Genomic DNA, 22,104 nt, shown 5'->3' with positions numbered 1-22,104 from the left:
CCCCATGGCAATGATGGGCCAAGCAGGGGTGGCTGGCTCCAGGTGTGTCCTACCACACCCTGATCCCTGCCAGCCACAACCACGCCGTGCACGCAGGCGCTAGCATGAACTCGGTACGGACCTTGGCAAGCACTTGCAGGAGGGGAAGCTCTCTGTTTTGAAGGTGTTCTCCAAATTAACATTTTTACATATATCTAAAACTTGTTTGGATATACTTAAAAAAAAATAAAGCAGATATACAAAACCTGGAGAGGAAAGCCATGCTGGAAAACCGAACAGAAGCAGAAGCTTCATGGGGCTCCTCCTTTGCAGAGCTAAATTCCTCCTGAACGACATTTCCAGGCTGAGGCATTTGTAAGTACAAGTGTAAAAGGACCAAAGGCTCTATTGACAAGCCATGAGATACGAAGTGCTTGCAAGATACATCCGGTGTTGAGATAATTAAGATCAAAATTAAACTTGTGCTATACTTGCATCTGCAAAGCATCAGTTAATCAAACATAATGAGTTAATCAGACTCACTTTTCTGAGGGGAAAATGTAATCATGCTTCATCATCTTCTGTGCTGTCATTAAGCTCTGACAGACTTTCCATACAGAAACTGACTCCTCCTAAGTACTTGCACACCAGCAGCACATCAGAGTTCTAGAAATTTTCTAAGCGTTGTTGCAAAACTAATAGGAAATACTTGGAGCAAAGCTGCTTTACAGGAGCTTTTGCTCTATATTAAGATAATGACAATTTGAAGGGGACACCAAGCATGACCCAGGAAGGAGATAATATTCTGCACCCCATTTTTTTGCAATTAAGAGGGAAGCCAATAGGTTATTTAGCAAGACTGCTGCCAATAAACCAATAAGTCACACAGATTTCTAACACCAAACAACAAGAGCAAAGAATTAATTCTCTGGTGGCCTCTGGAGATTTAGCAATTCTGTATTTTTTTAATTAAAAAAAATGAAAGACAGCTATTGCTGGATGTAATTTCTAGCTATTTAAATTAATTTATTTTTAATCCAAATAATTAAAATAATTTTTAATTCCCATGAAGAAATAATTTTTACTGTTTTGGTTGCTAGCTATTTAAGATATTGTGGTTACATTTTTGATGTCTTTGGTACATTTTATTGTAACATTGTCAGGGCACTGCATTCAATTACTACATCTCTTGCTGTTTTACTCGCTACAAAGCATCATCCAAACATTTTCTAGCAAGTCCTTGTGGGTAACTATGTCCTGTCCAAGAAACACATGTATGTCCATGCATTAATAGATATGAGATCAGTATCAAATTAGTCATTTGAATAAATGCCTCTTTGGTTTGGCTCCTGTAGTCTCAAACATCTTAGCACAAACTGCAATAGAATTAAAAAAAAAAATAAATAAACACATCTTAACATTAATCCAAACACATTTGGAATACTAAAGCTTATCTGATAGCTCTCTGTTGTGCCTCTGCAACACTAAAACTTGTCCCAGCTTTTCACTCCTCCCTTTTCCAGAACTCATTATCTCTTAGTCAGCCCCACAGATGTGCCACTTCCCTCTACTGAAAGTCCCAGTTCTTCCCTTCATTGCTACTGCTCCCATCGTGTTCCTGGGGAAGGGAAAGTCTCAGTGGGAAGCACCAACCCAAACAGCTATGCAGCAGCAAAGGGACAAAGGGAATGAGAGACACATTTTGCTGGGGAATAAGCTGAAATGACAGCTTGTGGCCAGGAGGTGGGAAGGGAAGAAGATATGAGCACCCATGGATTAAAGAAGGAAAACAGCTGGAAATAAAGCCTGGTAGGTCACAGCCTACCAGATCATTACAGGTGATTGAGTGTGAAAGCCTGCAAAACCCAGCATTGACAGTGGGGACAGGTCTCAGAGGACAGAGAGGACTAAAACCCAGAGGCAAGAAGTCTAAAAGATGGTGAAATGAATTAAAGAGGCTGCAAAGTCATCAGCCAGGAATCTGTGGAATGGCTATGCCTTTCAAGCACTGTACAATATGTTCTATTTTTCCTTTCAGGTTGCATCTCTATAGTTGAGCTAGAGTACTCACATGGAAGACCTTACCCAAACACAGCAGAAGCTATAGCTAACACACAGTAAAACTAATCTATCTTCACTGTTAATTATGACCTGTTCACTGTATCATATTTTCCTAGAGAGGGGGTTATATCCAGAACACTTCCACAGACAGGTCACAGAACTGAGGTGTTGGATGTCCCTAGAAGCATTTTTCTAAATCAAGTTTTGAAAGGAAATAAATAGCTGACAGTTTATAATCCAGACTCCCCCCACCCAAAAGTAACATAGATTAGCATGCATTGTACAGTACTATTTTTGAGCATATTTTTTCCTTGTGCAAATGCTGTAGACACTTTCTGATTCTCTGTGAAATTGGGGAAACATTAACAGATTGTAGAAAAGGAAAAGCAGCAGTGACAGTAAAGAACAGTGAAGAGAATGAAATCTCACCGATTTAGCACATCAGTGCTTCTCATTCTCTGCTGATCCAAGGCAGTAAAGGGAATAAGACCAGAAAATAAATAATATTCCTCAGAAAGACATAAAAATGTTAAGTCTTACTAAAATTCACATTTGCCCCTCCAGTGTCTCTGCAAGCTGGATCAACTTGCTTTGCTCATGTGAGTATTTTCATTAATTTAAACTGGAACTTCGCCTGACAAAAGAGCACTGGATCTTCCCTTTCTGGGCAGAAGCACTTTAACTACCAGCTGGAAAACAACAACACTCCAGATAAGCCATGAACTATTGTATCAGTTGATTTATTGCTGATTAAACACTCCCAAGTTGCTCCTAGTCCTGAGAATTAACATAATTGAAAAGCAAATGGGTTGTAGTCTGATGGTCCTTTCATCAGTTTTGGTGATTTCCACCACGTGTATGTGCAGACCTGAAAGCACAGCTCAGAGACCTCACAACAGCAAAATTCTATTAATTTTTCTTTAACATGCATATCTTTGGTCCTCATTAAAACTATTTCCTAATTGTAAACAAGATACTCAACTCACCATCTAATGTTGCCAAGATATAAAAGATACTCTTACTTTTGAGACATTACAAATTCCACTAATTCAACAGATTGTTTTAGAAAGAAATGCAGAGTCCTGCTCTTTTGCAAGTGGCATGGTAAACTTCAGTGCAAAGTCCCATAACCTAAACAAATTAAGTACTAACCTAATAAGAGAGTACTTCAAAAAAGATTATGAAAATGTCATGTCTTAATTGGTTGATATGCGTGACACCGCTGTGAAAAAACGCAGCGGCTTACCAGCCCTACAGCTGGAAGTATCACCAAAGAGAAAACATTTTCACAAAAGATACTCTTTTTCTCTTTTCTTCTCTTTTTTCTCTTTCCTTTTTTTCTGTCGTCTCATTTTCTTTTCCTTGTCTTTTCCCTTTTTTTCTTCTTTTTATTGCAATTCTGAATTAACTGTGTTGCTTCAGGCAGATGGCCAAAAGTAGCATCTAGAATTATTGGGAGCAAATCTGTGTCATTTTCGCATACATCTGTGGGAGGCCATGCAGGATCTGGGGACAGAATCTCAGGGAGAGAGGGTAAATTCAGTGCTGACAGCCCTTATTGGGAGGTCAGGCTTCACTCCCTGGGAGTCATAGCCACCAGTTCTCTGGGGGTCTTTCCTTATGCTACAAACATGAAAGCTTAATATGCATGATGTCTCTTCTACTACTACTACAGATGCTTACAGCACTGTCTCTCACTTGAAGTGTGCCTTGTGAGTTCATGCCAATAACTAGAAGCACCCAGAAACCCCAGTCCAGGCTGGTAAGTTAGGGGTAAATCTTGCAAATATAACCAGTGGGTAGCACAAATTGTTTTTCAGGAACTGGGTGAATTATAATCAGTGATTCTCAACATTGCACTGAATCCACTGGGAAGTCCTAAGGATGTTGTACACAGGGGAAGGTGGCGAGACTTTTCCAAAAGGCAAAAACTGGGCAGCACATACTCACAAAACTCATGAGACTGCTAACACTCAGTGGGAAAATAGGACCTGAATTTGGATACTTTGTGAATATGTTGAAAACAAAAGAAAATCCAAGGGGAACATACAAGAAGGTGCATTGGGCACCTCTATCTCCTCAACGTGATTCAACATAGTAATGTAATTGTAATTAGTAAAATGTGAACTAGAGAAGAGCACAGTACTTTAGTAATATGAAACCTCATCACAGCATCTCTTGCTAAACTTTGCTTAGAGGTAAGGAGAGGCAACCAAATTCTGGATAAATTATAAAGCAGTTGAGTGGTTAGGGAAAGAAAGCTTGGAAATTTCTCACATACAAAAACCAAAATTACCACTATTGTTACTATGCTTGCACACAAAACCAAATTATAACATTCAATTATTAGGAAGCTTATGTGAAACACTTTAGCAAATTCAGTGGATTACTTATATTTTCAGCTTCTCTGCTGCAATAAGGAAAATTTAAGCAAGCACAGACACTTCAGTCATTGAGTATTTTGCCTTTTTAGTGCTGAATTTTGGCAGCTCTCTTGCTGCTACGCTGTTGCTTATGAAAAGCAGCTGTATTTAGAGATACCAATAATACCCAATAAAACCTACATTTTCTGAAGAAGTCCACCTCTTTCAACATCACAACATGCAACATTCGTACCATCCAAGTTAAGACTTGAGAGGGAAAAACAGGACCAATGACTTAAAATACTGCTTTATAGTTTAGCGCAAAGATAGTTGAATGAAGATTATTTTGTATCAGACTTGCAAGTTTCCAGGCAGGGTAGAGAGGAAAGAAGACTGCACAAGCAAGTCAGGGTGTTGGGGTTTTTTCCCCTTAGCCTTTTTTTTTTTTAATATATATATAACCTTTTCTATCTTCTTTACATTCAAACTCCCATAGCCAAACAAAACTTCTACAATCACTGAAGGATATTCCGGACAAGGAACCTAGAATTCGTTTTCTGTCTTATTAATCAAAGGACTGTACCATAAAGTCTACCACAGAGATATCATGCTTTTTTATTCTCACCAAGGATAAAGATACCAGAAATCAACTTGCCAGATGCGATTTCTAAAACCAAGTTTGTTACACTGCTGTGAATTTTTACTTCATGTTCAAATTTTCCTCACCTATTCAAATTCAATTCATTTACTGCCTTGAAAGTTAACATGAAATTTCTTCCTTTGCTTCTGGCAGCCTTTTGAAGGAGTCAAAAAAAGAAATGCTGAAGATGATAGTTTTTTATGTTGCTCTTTCTTCCATCAGTTATTAACCATACAGATGAATGGTTTAAACCTCCCACTTGCACCGCTCTTAACATCTATTATGAGATTATATAATCGCAGGAAAGCCCAGTGCAGTAAATTAATTAATTTAGCACATTAAAGCTCTGAAAAGAATGTGAGGGGGAAGACCATCAATTATTTACATACAGCACACGGACAGACATTCAAGCAATGAAGCAATGTCCTACCTCTCCTTGCCGGTGATAGTGCTTGGGAGGTTTTCCCATCTGCTCTAGCATTTTGCCCTTCTTACTGCTAGCAAGCATCAGTCCCTGGTGGATGCCTGCAGATCTGTTGGTTGCCTGAGTTGGAGCCTCCCCCATCAGGGTGGACTTGATGGAGTTCACCTTGGAGCTGGAGCTGTCTAGCTGGGAGCTCTCCACGATCAGGACCGCGGCTAGTAAGAGGAGACAGCAGGAGCACTTATTCCACATCAGCACGATCATCTCCCCTCCCCCAAAAGGATTATCTTTTTTTCTCCTTTTCTCTTTTCTCTTTTCTATTTTTTTTTTTTTTTTTTTTTTTTTTTTTTTTTTGCTATGAAAACAGAAGAGAGGTGGGAAAAAGTTTTTAAAAATATCTCCCAAAGTTGTTAAGGAAGCAATGGATTTCAGAGCCACCCAAGGAACTGCTGTTCTGAGACACGGGAGAAAAATACTTTTTTAAAAAAGAATCCCCTAGGAAAAAAAAAAAAAAAAAAGTGGTAAGTCTATAGGCAGTGAGCAACTGTCAGGTCTGTGATGCCTTTTTCCTCCAGGTCCTCGAGAAGTCCAGGCAGTTCTCTAGAAACTGAGAGCAATAAGCTGCGAGGAGACTGCACCCGGGCAGCTCCCCGCCAGCACAGGCACCAGCACGTTTGCTAAAGCTTCAGAGAAAGAGTGAGAGAGTTACTTCCCCCCACTCCTCCTTCTCTCGCTGCTCAAGCCAGCAGAGAGGAAACTCAAACCAGATCCAATCCAAGCAGCACCGGCAAAAGCTGGGCTTAGTTTTCTTTCACTCTCTCTCCCTCCTCTTTACTTTTTATTCCCCTCCTCCTTTTTCTGCCTTTTGCCTCAGCAGTCAGCAGGAGTGAAAGCGCCCGGTCTCCTCCTACTCTTCCTCCTCCTCCTCCTCTCCTCCTCCTCCTGCAGCCCGGCCGGTGCGAGGCGAGGGGTTCTGGGCATCCGGCGGCGGGGCAGCCCCGGGACCGGCCCCACCGGCGGCGGGACCCGGCAGGGGAGGCAGAGCCCCGGTCGGGCTTCCTGCGCTGCTCCCCCTCGCACTCGAAGTCTCTCGCCCCGCAGCTCGCAATCCCCATCCCCGGGGATGGCGCAGCGCCTTCCGTCCCCGCTTTGCTCGAGCCTGGCGGGTTCCCCATCCCTGCGGCGGGGTCAGCCCGGGCCGGGCGTGCTCCGCTCCCGGCTCGGCTCCTGCCGCGCCCAGCCCCGCCGGGGCTCAGCCCCACCGAGCCCCTTCCCCGAGCCCGGGCTGCCGCTCTGGGACGCGTGGCGAGCTCCCCGAAACGCTCGGACGCGCCGCCCGTCATACCCGCAGAGCTGGGAGGCAGCGGGGCCGGCGAGCGAATCCTGCCCAACCTGCTGCCCGAGCCAGCGATGTCCAAGTTAAGGGCACGTCCAGCCCTTAAAAGCTGCACAAAGATAGAAAAAAAAGAGTGCAGCCCCAAGAAGCTGCACTCTTCCACACCTGCCCCTAGTCAATACCACAGTGCCAACATCAACCTAAGACACTTTCTTCGTATCCACCTTCTCAATTTCCTTGACATTTGCACACATCCGATTGTAATAAAAAATCCAGTGCTATGAACTACACTCACACCATCCAACATCTCACCTGGCTGCAGCACCAAAACAGCGTGTTTCAGAAACAGGAAGATACACAGGGACACAAAGCATCAAATTAGCAGAATAGTACAGCTCTTAACTTCTCCCTGCAAAAGATCTAGAATGAAACAGAGAACATCACCATTAGGCACTCAGTTACTGCCATGGAACAGCTACAAGCCTTGTCCTTCCCCATGGCACGCGAAAGTGGGGTGGAGGGAACAAAAGATGGTGAATGGAACAGCATTCTTGCTGTCCCACGTGTTCTTGTATGAACACTACCTTGTCTGGGAACAGTGGAGAGAATTGCCATGTTTTTCCCTCTTATGGAGGATCCCTCCTCTAATCTATCAATCATCTCCTCTTACTCTGGCCCTTTACATAGCAGAAAGGGGGGAACAAGACAATATGTGCACTTTGAAATTTCATTTATTCTAAATTAAACGCTGTGCAAACGGCAGTTGCCAAGGCAAGAAAAACCAGAAAGGAGCCAAGACACCGTTTTGGGCTCCAGAGCTGCTGCTCCCTCCAAGTGAGCAGGAGCCAGGCTGGGGACATGGGAGCTCTCTGCAGGAATGCCCCAGGAACCACACCACCTTGGAAAAGGTTTGTCAAGTGTTGTCTAGCTAGCGTCATGTGACTGCTAGCAATGTGTCCTAACCTCATTATATTAAACAGAGCACCTTGTGAAGATTGGAGTAATTTGTCTTTATCCACAGCTCAAAGCTTAAAATTGTTTGAGAGAATTTAAATACATCTCCTGGGGCAGTTTTGGGATATTTTATCTTCCTTATCAAATTATCTCCTCAGGAGATTACTACTATTTTTTTTTTTAAATAAGGAACAACGGAAATGACTTGTCAGTGCCAAGACTGAGTTTTAAACTCTTCTGCAGAGTATGGTACTTGTTCTGACTCAGGCTTCAGATGAGTTTGTGTTTACTGGGTTTGAAACTGGAAGAAATTTTATTGGACTTGATTTAAAAAACTTAGGTTCAAAAATTTAAATTTTTTTTTGTACTTAGCTTGGCAAAGAGCAAAGAATGAAAAAAAACCCCGTCAAGTTTCTATACTTCATAGCATTTCCTTTTTTTTTTCCTATCTTTGTGCAGGCAGCTTCAAATAAACTAAAATTACCTTTCTGACTTAATCCTCAGTAATGCTTGAAGACGTTTTTAAGGAAATGTTTACAAAAAATCAGAAAGGAATTTGCTACTTCATAGGAGAGAGATATAAGCCAGGCTTTTTGGATTGTTTTTGACTTGGCTTTTGCCACCAGGCCTCATGGTGCTTCAGCCCTCCTAAACCCAAAAGCAAACAACTATCCATACCCACAGGAAAAGCTCTAATAGGTAATATCATGGAAAATTCTTATCTCACCTGCTTCTCTTACCCAGGAATGAACACAAATTTTTAAGTCAGTGGTAGAATATTATCCACCAAAGTTTCATTTTCTAGAGTATTTCCACCACAGAACAAAATAATTTGATGATATAAGCAAAGAGAATTCATGACAGTAAAAACACAATACAATGACCTCATGTAAATATCATACAGCTCTTCTTGAAATAAATGGACATGGGCAGTAATAAAAGAGGCACACAGCACCTAAAGGATCAGATAGTAAGTAGACTCTGCCTAAATTAATTAAATATATGTCTTATTAAAATTTTAACTTACATTAATAAATGGAAAATGCAAGCCACATTACAAGTCTTTGGATATAAATAACAAAGTCCTTGTATATCCATAACATTTAGAAATTTGAAGAAAACTGGGATGGAATATCAAAGCTTTTCAGCTATCTCAGAACAGGTGCCCCAAACTCATTTTGTCAATCTGTACAGATTCATTGAAGTTCATCAGTCAGTTGTATTCAACTAAGTTTCTGGGCATGAATTTAAATTTAGTGGGAATAGAAATGTGTAACTTTACAACAGGGCAGGACCTATCTTGTGACTCACTCCTCTGAAGAGAAGATATTTCACAGCATCTCTGAGGAAATGGAAACAGGTTTTGCTTTATTACCCTGACAGACATTTCCCTCCAGAGGAAGCAACAACCCACTTCACTGCAGGGCAGCTGCTGCCAGACCAACAGGATGCTCAAGACCACAGAAAGCAGAAGTAGATGGCCAGAGCACTTAATCTATGTTAGGGAGGAGCTTTTGTCTTTGTTCCCTTAACAAAATCATGATACTTGTAGAGAAACAAGCTACTTGGTAGTCTGATTGGGAGTTTTTTGTTTTGGTGTTTTTTTCCCCCACTTTTAACTAGCATTCAACCCATGCCTTTTCTACTTCAAACCAGTCAAATACAGTCTTCCAAACTGATGTGTACATTTCCTATGCTCCTCGTTACAGCAGCCCTGATGCACCTCAGAGCCTGTACACAGACTTATTTCATAATATCCACTTAAATAAAATAGTATGGAGGCAAAAATATCAAGAAGCATCTCTGTGTTTCAGATTTATGACTGTGCCACTGCAGCTTAGGTTTTGAGAAACATCAAGAACTTCTAAAACATTAAAATGCCATAGGGCTCATTTTGTTTCTCCATGGTGCTCCGCTACAAGAGAACCAAGTGCATGGAGTGCACTAAGCAGAGGTTGTCACACCAGAGGTCATGCAGGAACACAGTTTACCTCTAAGTTCTCCACTAAGTTTGAATGCTTATTCTGAAGAAGCTAAGGCCCACATACTTTGTGTGTGGTTTGTCAAACCACCCAGAGCAATCCAGTATTTTGTGCCCAAAATACACTTTGCAAGTAACCATACAGAATAATGGGAGCAGCACTACCCAAAAAAACCAGAGTCAATGGCAAATCCTACATCACATGTGGGAAGGTCACAAGAAATCTCTCACCAAGTACCGTCCTGCAGGGACTGAATCTGCTCCTCACCATTGCACACATAACTACAAATCTTCCTGGGATCCTCCAGAGGTGGGACTTATCCCTCGATTCAGGGTATGTTCCACATTAACTGCTGTTTCTTCCTGAAGAATTCCACTAGGAAGAAGGAGAGAGAGTCTGAGCTGGTTACAACCCAGGCACAGAAGCCTGACAGCCAAGAGAGCCAAGCTCATTAAATGCCAGTGAGACCTCCAGTGCAAACACTGAGAACTACATCAGCAGGCCACAAGTGTTCAGTTTTCCTTTCATTATAAAAACCATATTTATTGCAATACAGAAGTCTGCATTTGTATCTCTTTCGAGCTAAACTAGCATGCTTTATGTAAGAAACATAGGGGTTTTAATTTGTCTCACTTGCACCCATGGAGAGGAGACACACCACAGAGATTCTCTTTATTTCTAAACCTGGTATTCATTCCCTGAATAAATGTTGGAGGTTTAAATGGTTCAGACATATACTTCTATTTCACAAATGCTTTGGTGCTTTTTTTAATTAAGCTTGTTTACAAATTTGATGAGAGAATTGAGTGGCCTTAAGCAAACAAAAGTTTTGTAGAATTCTTCCAGTTATTCAACTTATTCTTGACAAAAAAAAAAAAAAAAAAGGCATAAAATTTTTTTAAATCTGGAGTATTTCAATTGAAAAATATCAATATTTTGACTCCTTTTCTACTATCTCTTTGTTTTTCTTTTTGGAAGGGAGTTCCATTAAGTTAATTGTAGGCCTTTTTTCTTTTTTTTTTTGGGAGGAGAATAGGATTTGGTGTGGGGAAGGTGTCAGGAGAGACACGGAAAAGAAAAGAAACCTTCCCCCTCCTTTGACTCTGAAAGTTTTAAAATATTAAATATTTGGAAAAGGCAGAATCAAGCAGAAGTCAAGACAAAAGCAAGAAATGAAGGAATGCAAAAAATTAATAGGCCAAATTTAAAGACAAAAGGGAAATAGGATGTAATGAGGAGATCCTTCACCTGACCTGCTCCAAAGGAGCAAAATTACACATTGTAAATGTAAAATATTATGGGCCCGATTACAATCCTGTGTATTTTACAGCATCTATGCTTTAAGCCATGTGACTTTAGTTGAACCCTTTTTGATTTACACCAGCTTTAGTTAACTCTAATGTCCTATGTTTTTCTTTCCTTTAAACAAACAAAGTTACCTGTTCTTCAAATTAAATCTGTTTTTAATTCTATATAAAGCATTTAGGAAAACTTGTCATACAAAAGACATTCTATTACACAGAGGTGTATTGTTTTTTGTTATTATTTTTTAGGTTTACCAGCTGCACTGAATTTTCACTGCCCCTCACATAAACTCTAACAATCTGGATATGGCCAAATCTCTCCTAGCACTGCTCCTGGGGCCCACTCTGTCTTTTATTTAAGTTCTGACTAAAAAATTCAATCAGGATCATCAAACAATAACTAGTTTTTGCTAAGGCTACAGCTCAACAATATTATTTTTTTCAAAGTACATTAAGGATCTCTTCCTTTCCCTTCTGTCTTCCTTCTCTCCTTGGGGATGACTTTTGGGTTCATTGACTTCCTTTTTTCATAATTTATCAATTTAGCTCACAACCAAACCCTCTCAGCAGAAAAGGCTTTGCACAGCAGTAGAAGGGCAAGAGCGTACAGGCACTGGTGGTGGAATGGGGACCAAGGGCAGCAGGGTGCTCCCAGCCCAGCACTTCCATGAAACATCTCATGGCCTGGGATGTGGCCCCAGCAAAGCACTCGGAGGACAAGCTGGGGCCTGGAGACATGACATGGGTGTCCAGAAATCCACAGTAATACAACCCATGGCCACCACAGGTAACATTTCTGTATTACCACGAGGAAACCCCTCATTAGAGCTTATGCCACGTTGCACTCAAGTCCATAGGTGGGACTCCTGCCCCGGGAACTGTCTGCCTGCGCCTCCTCCTCTCTCCCTCCTGACAGATGGTGTGTGAAAGCCGCAGCCATAGCCCTGCGAGCCAGGAGCGCCGTGGAGACCCTGCTGCATTTGCTGGGGCCGAGGGCCAGGGGAGGGCAGACTCCTCCTCCGCCGTCCCTCGGCGCAGCGCTGGGACGCGCAGTCGGTGCTGGCAGCGGTGGCACTGCCGGCCGGGAGCGCAGCCCGGCCGGCCCCGCCGGCTGCCGCCTCACCGCCGCTGGCTGGCGGAGCATCCCCCGCTGACGTCCTGCCTGGCCACATCAAGCAGCCCCAGCTCACCTCTTCCTCTCCAAAGGTTGCCCTCGCCCCAGAGCTGTCAGCGAGCGCAGCCGCCGGTGCAGTCGCCGCCTGACCCGGCTGAGTGGCGGCGGGAGGCTCCGGCTGCAGCCCGAGCAGGGGCACAACCGCAGCCTGGAGAGAGGCAGGCTCACAGCGTGCAACCCCGGGCACGGAAACGGCAGGAGAAATAGCACGTCCTTTGATTCCTGTATTTTTGGGTCTAATTCCTAACGCCATGCGCCTCGTGAGCAGGAAGGCAAATGATGCAATAAAACTGTTTTGAAATCCTTATTTATGTTTTTTCTCCTACTGATATTTTTTTGAAAAATATGAGTACTGAATGTTACAGTTATTCCTCATAAATAACTCCTTTCCCTGATTAAAACAGTCCAGGATGGTGTCAGAGCTAATTCACAACACAGTGTGCTGTGGCCAGCTTGGCTGCTCACAGTCCAGGATTTCAATCAGCTTCTCTGACAACAATTAACCCTTTGGAACAGGAATAACCAACTTCTTGGAAGGATGACAAAGCGCTCCCAGCCCATCAAAATTAATAACCATTGATAAACATTGCTTCAAAAGCCAGTGTAATAATAGGTCATCTTAATTAATTCAAGCCATTTCATTATTTTCTCCAAAACACCTTCACCATGTCAGAGAACTAAATGTCACCACACTCCCAAAGTATTTTAGCATTGATCAGACAAAGAGGTTCTTTCCAAAAGGAACGTTTCAGCCGAACACAATGAAGGGGCAGGTCCCACCCCTGGGAGACTACGAGCTAAACTCCCCAGTCTCCCTGACAGGAGCTGATGGGGGCCAGCCACATGCTGCTGGCCCCACCAGAGCTTTCCCCAGCACCAAGAGCCATGGGGAGGATGTATGTGAGCTACACTGGGAATGCTCAGCACGTGGTTTTCCAGAGGATCACAACTTACAAACCAAAACATTAATCCGCGGTAGCTCAGAAAGGCGGCTGGCTTGATATGGAAATAGCTGAAATTTCAGCCTCTCTCCCCACCCCTGCTGCATATGTTGAAGAGTTGTTAAAACAAGAAAAATATCTATAATTAGCAAACCTACATACACCCATTTTCTTTGCAATATTTTTAGCAATATTGAGCCAAGTTACTCAAAGTTTCCAAAGAAAAATAACTGTAAGGAAAATTCCCTCCTCTGAAATGAAAGCAGAAGAAAATTATGAAGTTAAAAAGAGTTAGAATGGAAATGGTTGTGCAACCTTAGTTATAATAAGGACTGAAAAAACTGATTGTTGTTTATTACATTTATTTCATATTCTCTGATAAACAGATTTCATGTTGTCCTCAGCAGTCACAACTGAAGACTGTATAAAAGACCAAATGTAAAAATATCTTTGTTCATATGCTTTGGCTTTCAAACCTACCTTATATATGGGTTTGGAGCTAGGATGGTGTATCTAGAGGCTGTAATAAAAATCCCATTCTCAGGGTAACAGCAGGCCCTCTGTTTGTAAATAACTGAGGTTGCTTCCTTCTCTGTATGACTGTTAAATTTTCACCCTGTCTTTATTTTAAAAAAATACCTAAAAAATAAAGATATCAATATTTTAAAATAAGCTTCTTTATAAACCCTTCTCACTCCACCTCCCCCCACCCCCCACCCCAGTTTTTGTACCACAAGTATATTGCTTTTGAATCAGGAGATAATATGACAGGGCAAAAATTCCTTTTCCACAATATAAGAATTTATGCTGAATGGTTAGTTCATTAAAAAGACTGAAAATCTGTTCTACTAACAGGTTAATACAATTGTATTTGATTTTTCTGCTTGCATAGCAGAGAAAAAAGAACCTCAAGGTAGCAACAAAGATACCCATCTCTTTGATCTGTCACTGAAACTGGACAACAAAAAAATAAGGAATTCAGTCCATATTGTTTTAAAGATATTGTCTAAATAGCTGCTAAATAAAGTAGGAGCAAAATGCAGGATTATTGTATATTTTTCTCCCTAAAATCTTTGAAGAAGGTAAAATTAGGATAGTCATTTAGTGAACTATGCAGGCTTCATTCCTGGCTTAATGCAGAGGTGATGGAGAGCAACTGTGAAGCTCAATGGTTACAGGTCAGAACAATGTGCTGCAGTTTTCCTCTTGCCAGTATATATTTATACTCAGCTCCCTGGCTGTAGGTATTTCCCCATTTTTCTCTCAGTCTAGGAAAATGACAAATAAAGGTGAGAAGGGGAAGAAAAGGGAGGCTCTCCTTTTTGGTGTGCAGCCCAGTTTTCTAGTTAGAAGGGAGCTTGCTTCACTGCTCAAAGGACAAACAATCCTGGGAGCATCTAAATTTACTCCCATTCTGGCATTTGGTAACCCAGCCTCACTCCAGCCTTTGGTAATTCAAAGACAATGACTATGTAAACCTCAGCCTTAGCTTTCTTCCCAAGGCTTGGCTCCTTCTATCACTGTGCTCCAGAGCCTGCTCTGTCCCAGTTTTCCAGCTGAAAGGGTTAATTGAACCTTTTTGCCAGCCCTACTCAGCATAACTTCTCTGGGCCTTAGAAGAAGTTAGCACTTGAACCTCAGCGGGTGACTCAGAGACCCCTGCCAAATGAATTCCTGGTTTAAGTGCATTGACACTGATGGAGTTACAAGAGGAACAAAACTTGTCCTTTGCCTTATTTGCTGTTATCCACAATAGGCAGCTCTATTTTTCTACATAACAAATACCAGAATACTGAGTATATTAGCTGCCAAGAAATGCAGAACAGACTTACAAGTTTTTCCCTTTATTTCCATCATCTGACCTTTGCTTTTTATGTCTTAGGAGCTAGTTGCAACTTTATTTACATATATAATCTAGATTAAATGCTAGTTTGTGTGTAGAAAGGTATGTAGACTTTGATCTTTGAATATGACTTTCCTTTTTTTTCAGAGCACAACATAATGAATTAATGGAAACATTAAAATGTTAGGTTTTAGAATGATTCTCATGTCAAGTTTCTGATTCTTTCAGCCCAGACTTGATCCCTTATTCTTCCCTAGAGGTTTGAAGCATTAGTTTACAGTCTTAAATATGAACGTGTGTCCTCACACAAAAGGTACTAAAATCACTCATATTACCCAGTTCAATAATAATAGGTTTGGAATCCCCATGAAAAGATTGACTGTAACAAAAGGTGCTACTAGCCATCTCAATTTTGCATAAAGTATCAGTAGAAAGAAAATTAATTATTAAAACAGTTGAATTCAAATTCTTAGGGAGAAAAATCTAAGAAACTGAATGAATACTAAGAGAGTCAACACAAAAAGTAAACCAGATAATAATCTAAGTATGGTTTATGGGGGATGAGAAGAGTTTAAATAGAATCACAGGATCACAGACTGGTTTGGGTTGAGCAATCCCAATTCTCTCATCCTTTCATCATTCAAGAGGTGCTCCATCCCTCCAATCAACTTTGTGGCCCCTCCTTTGGACTCACTCCAACAGGTCTATCTCCTTCCTGTGGTGGGGACCCCAGAGATGGACACAGCAGTGCAGGTGGTGTCCCCAAGGCTTCAAACCTGCAGCTGAATACATTGACTCTGGTTTTCTTCACCAGTCTGGTCAACTTTGGACATTTAACTTACATTTTCCAATCTCCAATTTTTTACTACTATGTATCTGCCTAGAGTTGGCTCTGATTTCTAGTGAGAAAGAATATCTCACTTCTACCCTATACTCTATGTCTAGGCTATGCTATCTTCCCAATTTTACATACCAAATGAAAACCAATATGGTACTGAGACATGCTAAATCTTAGTCTTCCTTGGTTAGGAATTTTTCAGAAAAAAACAGTAAGTAGCCCGCAACATTGAAACAAGGGGAATGATGAATAAAAAAACTAAAGTGCTAATTTCTACTTATAGTTCTTATTAAAGCAAAGCATCAATTCTGACATAAATACTTAAATACCGTATATGTTTACTGAAAAAATCTTTTATATCCATGCCTCCATACATCAGAAGAACACTATTGTGATAAAACCACTTTATCTAAAACTGAAGAAGAGAAGGTTCTTCACAGGGATTCTGTGCATAATCAAAGAAAAAATAATTTGGGTTTACTGATATACCTATTTTATTATTTTTTAACATTAAAATTTAACATTCACATGGTTTTATTATAGTTTTTTGTTATCTCTGTCCCCACCAGTTTACAGATGATCATCAACTCAGTATCTCTGGGGCAGGAGCCAGGAGCTCTGTGGAAAAAACACCCTTCCAAATTGCATGGTACTATTTATTATTTAGTGGCTAAAAGACTGGATTTTTCTATCTGCTACCACACACAACCCACATGGTCAGCAAGAAATCATCAAAGCAGTCCAGATGGTTATTCCCAGAGTTAGGTATTTTTCAGACAGGAATGTAAAAAATCTAACATACCAAAGGAGCAAGAATCTAAGGCACTTTTGAGGGGACACCATTACCAAACTCAAGAGCAACAGTGACATTAACTGTAAGGCACAAGCTCAGCATGAAGGATCTGGATGGTGGAGCTCTGCTGCTTCAATGGAAGCCACTGTTGCCATGCTTTCATTATCAGAGAGAAAAATCCTTCCCAAAAAATAATAATAAAAAATCAATCCAGATGATTAAAACTTACTCACATGCAATATCTCTCTGACTTTGACATTATTACCTCTCTGCTCCTAAACACTAAATTTACAGATGACCAGCTAATCACAGTAGCTTTTGATAGCTTTTTCATTCTCCAGCAGCAATGCCACCCCAGTTTTGACTTGGAGGTTGTATATTTTTAGATTGCATTTATTAAAATGAGAAGAAACTTAATCTACTCTAGTTCTAATTCTTCATATGATCATAGGAAATAGGACCACGTTTTCAATATCATATTTAAAAATAGCTCTAGAAAACATACATTTCCATAGGCCAAGTTCTTTTCTCAAGGTGGGAAAGACGAGTAATGCTTGCAGAAGACAAGTACAGTAGCTGGGTACAGCAAACTTGGTTAAAGTAAATTAAATTCTGAAGTTCATAAAATTTTGGTTCAAAATGCTCCTGGGAGGATGAATGCAGTCTCAAAAGGCAGTTCCCCATCAAAACTAGCACATTAAAGTCTCTAGGAACTGTTGAGCAGACCTCCCATCACCCTGTCACATACTGAACCTCAAATGAAACAAATGAATCTATCTCAGTTTCAGAAGACTTGTAAAGAAAGAACCTATGTAACCTGCTTTTCCAAAACACACATACTGCAAATACAGATACTGACTGTACTGACATTTCTCCATTGCAGCTTAAATAACACCCTGTGTGATGCCTATATGCTGAGCTGTTAGCTGAATTTTGGATTTTCTAAACATTGAGTTTGCTTTCAAAGAACAACACTCCAGTTTCTGTACAATACATGAGAGCACACTGGCTCTTCAGCTGGGAAACAAAGTTAAGAATGTGTGGGCTTTGGCTTCAAAATTAACCATGCTTTAGTAATCTAGTATACTAAACTGTTTCTTATTAATGTATCATGCAAATACTCTCCAGTCCTCCCACAAGTCTGACACTTTCCCAACATATCAATAGCAAATGTTCTGTGAAATGCAACTTTTCTGATGTAGGCCACCCTGACTTTCAGTGTGATCTCAATCCACCATCCAAATCTTCATGGCAGATGCAGAATAGGTTCTTTAGTAAGGGAAAAAATATAGGGAAAAAAAAAAGTTTTGTTGCTACTTTGATGCATCAAATTAATTTTCTTCAGCAGAGAGACTGCTTTAGTTTACTCTTTTTTTCTTAATTATGGCTGAACAGCATCAGGTTTGTTGTGTTCTCAGAATGAGAATGTAAGGTAATGTCAGGAGATGGTTGGTACCAGCCCTTCATTAGTGCAACTAGCTGATTTTACATACAATTTTGAAGTACCTCAGCTTAACCCCAGCTGTTTTCTGTCTTAATGCAGACGAGATGGAGAATATAGCCAGGGACTTTTCTTACATGACAAATATGCTCTGCAGAGGCTCTGCCACCACTGTCCTATCTCCCAGAGCAGATTTTTATTTGACATTGCTGTTGCCAAGCCACCTGCCAGCTTCACATCCCTTCTCCAGGTGGCAGATGTGACAAGGTGAGCACAGGGCAATGTCTCATGAACCACCAAGAGCTATTTGTGAGCAGGCTGGCTGCTCCTGGCTGCAGCAGAAAGCCCTGCTAGCCAAGAGGCTTTGTGGTTTGCCCCAACAGCTGCCCCACCTTGGCTGCTAGCAGCACCAGTGTGACCCTTACACTCTCTGTTTCAAATCCACCAGCATGCAGCCCAGGGGTCACCACAGGTTGTGACCCAAACAGGAGGTCATTCAAAATGTAGGGTATGAAAGGAGTATATAGCCACTGATATTTGGTTCTCATATGTTTGTGCTTTCCATCTTTTTATGCTACAATTGAAGCCACAGTGCGATCTACTCTCCTCTGACTCGGCCATGGCATCTTTCAGGAGCTTTCTGTAGGCACTGCTGAAATAGAGAACCTTGAGAAATTATAAAGGAGGGTAACATATTCTAATGTTTAGCTTTTTATCTCCCTTCTGCTTTTAATATTCTCTGCTCAGATGCACTATGGTTTTCCCTCATGAAATTCAGAGCTATCCCTTCACAAAGGCTACACTAACAGAGCAGGAGACAAAAGCCATGGGAGTTGTGCGAAGGCAGATCTGGGGTGACGCAGTGGCTGAGCAGAGGAGTGAGCTCAGAACAATAACAGTGCATACATCAGGAATGGAAGGCAAATTAAAGAGATTTGGAAGCTTAGGTGGGGCTGGATGCTAACCAGACACTAGTACCCAGAGCACACAAAAAAGCTAGAGAAGTGCCATGATAGTGACATGGGTCAGGGAGAAAAAATGAGCAGCTGTGTTTCAACTGAATTGCATTTCAGAGGGGAGCTGACAGGTTCCAGTGGCCAGTCATGGACCACACAAACATTTCACCACTTGCCTCCTTAGACAAGGATGGGAGAGGCAACAAAAAACCTCAGCAAACAATAGAGTCCCTCTGCAATGCTCTTCACTGCCTACACCTATAGAATTCCTGGATTTTTTTTTTTTTGTTGTTGTTTGTTTGCTCCTTTCTAAATCTAGGTCTTAGAGTTAGGAGATGATGAGGAACAAAACACAGGCAACTGTTGGCAAAACACAGGCCACTGCTCAACGAAGTTCTGTTTGTACTAGTAAGGGTTTGAACTAAAACAAAAGCTAAGTGAAGCAGTCCAGAATTTGGCCCAGGTGTCCCAAAGCAATGTCCTCTGCCATATTTCATTCTGCATCCATACTGTGTCCTCTTCAGCAAATGCAAACTCACCACGCTTGTAAAGGACAAAGAGCTTTGCACTCAGGCTTACCACAAGACACGAAAAATGAGGGGGAAACTGGTTTTGCTAGACTTATTTGGATTATGTCTTTTTTTACCCCCAAAACTGAAAACAACTGGAAATACTTAGGAAATTCAGGAGATTTAGGGGTTGTTTATACAGCAAATGAAAACAACTGACCCAAATGTCTCTATATTTTAAAGCTCCAAGGTAGGGGCATATTAAAAATAACCAGGTCCTCTGGTTTCTATTGCCTAAAGAAAACTTAAATCTAAAATAATTGTTTTTAAAACTTGATTTCCTTTAACATGTGTACAAGATTAAGTGGTTACAAATAGAAATGCTAGATATTCTGAAATATTTATAGCAAATATCTGAGTTGCTTTTTCTGGCAGCTTCCATAAGAAGGGATCATTATGGTATCTACATTTTTTCTCCCAGAGAACCAGCAGGAAAAATAGCAAGAAAAAAAAATAAGATAAAATGAATTCAGAGTAAATTGCAGCACATACCTCTGCTTCCGTTCCCTGGTAAAGAAAAGCCATTATATGCATACTGCAAGACTAATCTAAACTTATTTTTCCAACAATGTACTCACATGAGTAATTGAAATCAGTGAGTACAATTCTTAACATTTTCTGCTTTCAGTGGAGCAATATCTAGTTCATACATTTTTTTCTTCCCCCCAACCACCCCCAACCACCCCCCCCCCCCCGCCTCCCACCCCATTTAATAAGAATTTCTTTATCTTCAGGATTATAAAGCACGGCCACATGCCCTCTAGTGAGCTACACAACAACTGCATCTCAGTAGGTGGAGAGTGGTCACCTCGCTTAAGAGATGCTTCTTTACAGGACCATGTGCTGCACAAAGGTATTCATCGTGTTTTATGCTCAAGTTTTCTGCACCTTCTAGTTTTCTGAGAGTTCCTTTTTTGAGTCCAGGAAAGGAAATGTTCTGAATTAGGGAATAGAAATACTTCGTCCAGTCAGCAGCATTTAAAGCAAAGCTAGACTTGGAAACTACTGAAGCCCTGTTGTTTCAGCTAACTATCAAAGGCACAGCATATCAAGAATATTTTCCTAAGTGTTTTCAGATTTCTTTGGGGAAAAAAAAAAAGATTTCTAACCTAATAAATAAACGCCCAGAAGCTGTAAGAAATGTACTAATATACACAGTACCATCATGTTTTGGATATGCTCTTCCCTGTTTTTGAAAGAAAAAAAACTCCTATGGAAAGAAAAAACCTCCCTCCTTACACACCACTGAGTAAAGTGGATGGAGGCATGTCTCTGAATGTCTTCCAAAATTAGGTCCTGGGAAAGGATCTTCCCTATCATGTCCTTCTAGGAGGGCTCATCTATCCCCTTTAAGGCAGTAGCTATTTGGAAATGGAGCCCTGCTGTTGAGGACATGGCGCTTGCAGCAAGCAGGTTTGTCCCAGGCTAACACTTCAGGGGCTCTCAGATATGTGGAGATATTTCACAGGTCACATGTGCCTCCTGTGCCACAGGCTGGCAGCTCCCCCTTAAAGCCATGCTCTTGTTCTGGATAGATAATTCAGGTCTTAGCCAGCAGCAGCACCATTCACATGAGCAAAGTTTAACATGTGCTGGAAATTTTACAAGATCGGATTAAAACACAGGGCTACCCAAAGTATACTGCAGTTTCTTTTTTGCTTATTTGTGCCCCTGCAATTACCCATACGCTTAAAGAGTCTTACTATGTCATAATCCATAATATTTGGCCTAATGCTAATAAAGCCTGATTCATATGAAAAGAATAAGAATTGTTATTGCTACTGCCAATGGTAATAATGCAGTATTCTATTCCTGTGATACAAATTGGAGATACACAGAATATGGGATTCTTGTTTTATGATCATCGTTCTCCATAATTAATAAAGAATGCAGTACGGTTATACTAAAAGCAGCAACAAATAAAAAGATAGAGGGAAATTTCAAATTAATCCTATTTCTCTAGATATGCTCAAAAATGACATAATACATCTGAAAAGTGAACTTCTGACTTACAGATTATATATTACATTTGGAATCCCAATCTCATCTGAAAAGTATAAAATGCCTTTTGAAATGTTAATTTAATTTTTCATGTGACAAATGAGGAACTGTTGTATCCAGTCATGCAACTCAAGTTACTGTTACTCCCTCCTTTGCCATTTTATCAGCCTCATACCAAAAAGCAGCATAGCAAACATCTTTTCCAATTGTTAGACTTTGGCATATTTTCCAGCTATTAACTTGTGACCCATACATTTACCTCAAGGCCTCCTTCAGCTGTGTTAGGTTCAGCTGTGCACTTAGCAGGTGGCTTGAATGTATTTCAGCCTGACATTATGGGCTCACCAACCCAAAGAGATGCATCAGTCCTAAAATCCCCTTTCCATAAGGAATATCTGCAGATTATAAATAGGATTTTAATATGAGTTTATATCCCTAATGTAAGAGTTTACTTAGAAGTTCCTACTGCTGTCTGAAAATCTTGTCATCCCAACTGGAGTAGGAG

General features: G+C 40.9%; 1 protein-coding gene across 4 annotated transcripts in view; it reads right to left on the bottom strand.

Moving 5' to 3' along the window:
* The window catches only part of DKK2 (dickkopf Wnt signaling pathway inhibitor 2), a 47,489-nt gene extending 35,000 nt beyond the window's left edge, over nt 1–12,489 (bottom strand). The window contains exons 1-4 of one of the 4 annotated variants that reach the window (XM_085578119.1): nt 12,234–12,489; nt 9,970–10,114; nt 7,116–7,223; nt 5,474–5,682 (exon numbers count right to left, since the gene is read on the bottom strand). In XM_085578119.1, coding sequence (XP_085434245.1) covers nt 5,474–5,608 — 135 coding nt within the window. In that variant the 5' untranslated portion in view covers nt 5,609–5,682; nt 7,116–7,223; nt 9,970–10,114; nt 12,234–12,489. The other 3 variants (XM_085578120.1, XM_085578118.1, XM_021525501.4) reach the window with 3 other exon arrangements.
* Nucleotides 12,490–22,104: the final 9,615 nt, after the last annotated feature.

This window comes from Lonchura striata, chromosome 4 (genome assembly GCF_050655825.1).
Source record: "Lonchura striata isolate lonStrDom1 chromosome 4, ASM5065582v1, whole genome shotgun sequence".
NCBI classification, from domain to species: Eukaryota; Metazoa; Chordata; class Aves; order Passeriformes; family Estrildidae; genus Lonchura; species Lonchura striata.
Note: the sequence above shows the minus strand (reverse complement) of the source record. Positions and strands in the feature narration are given on the sequence as shown.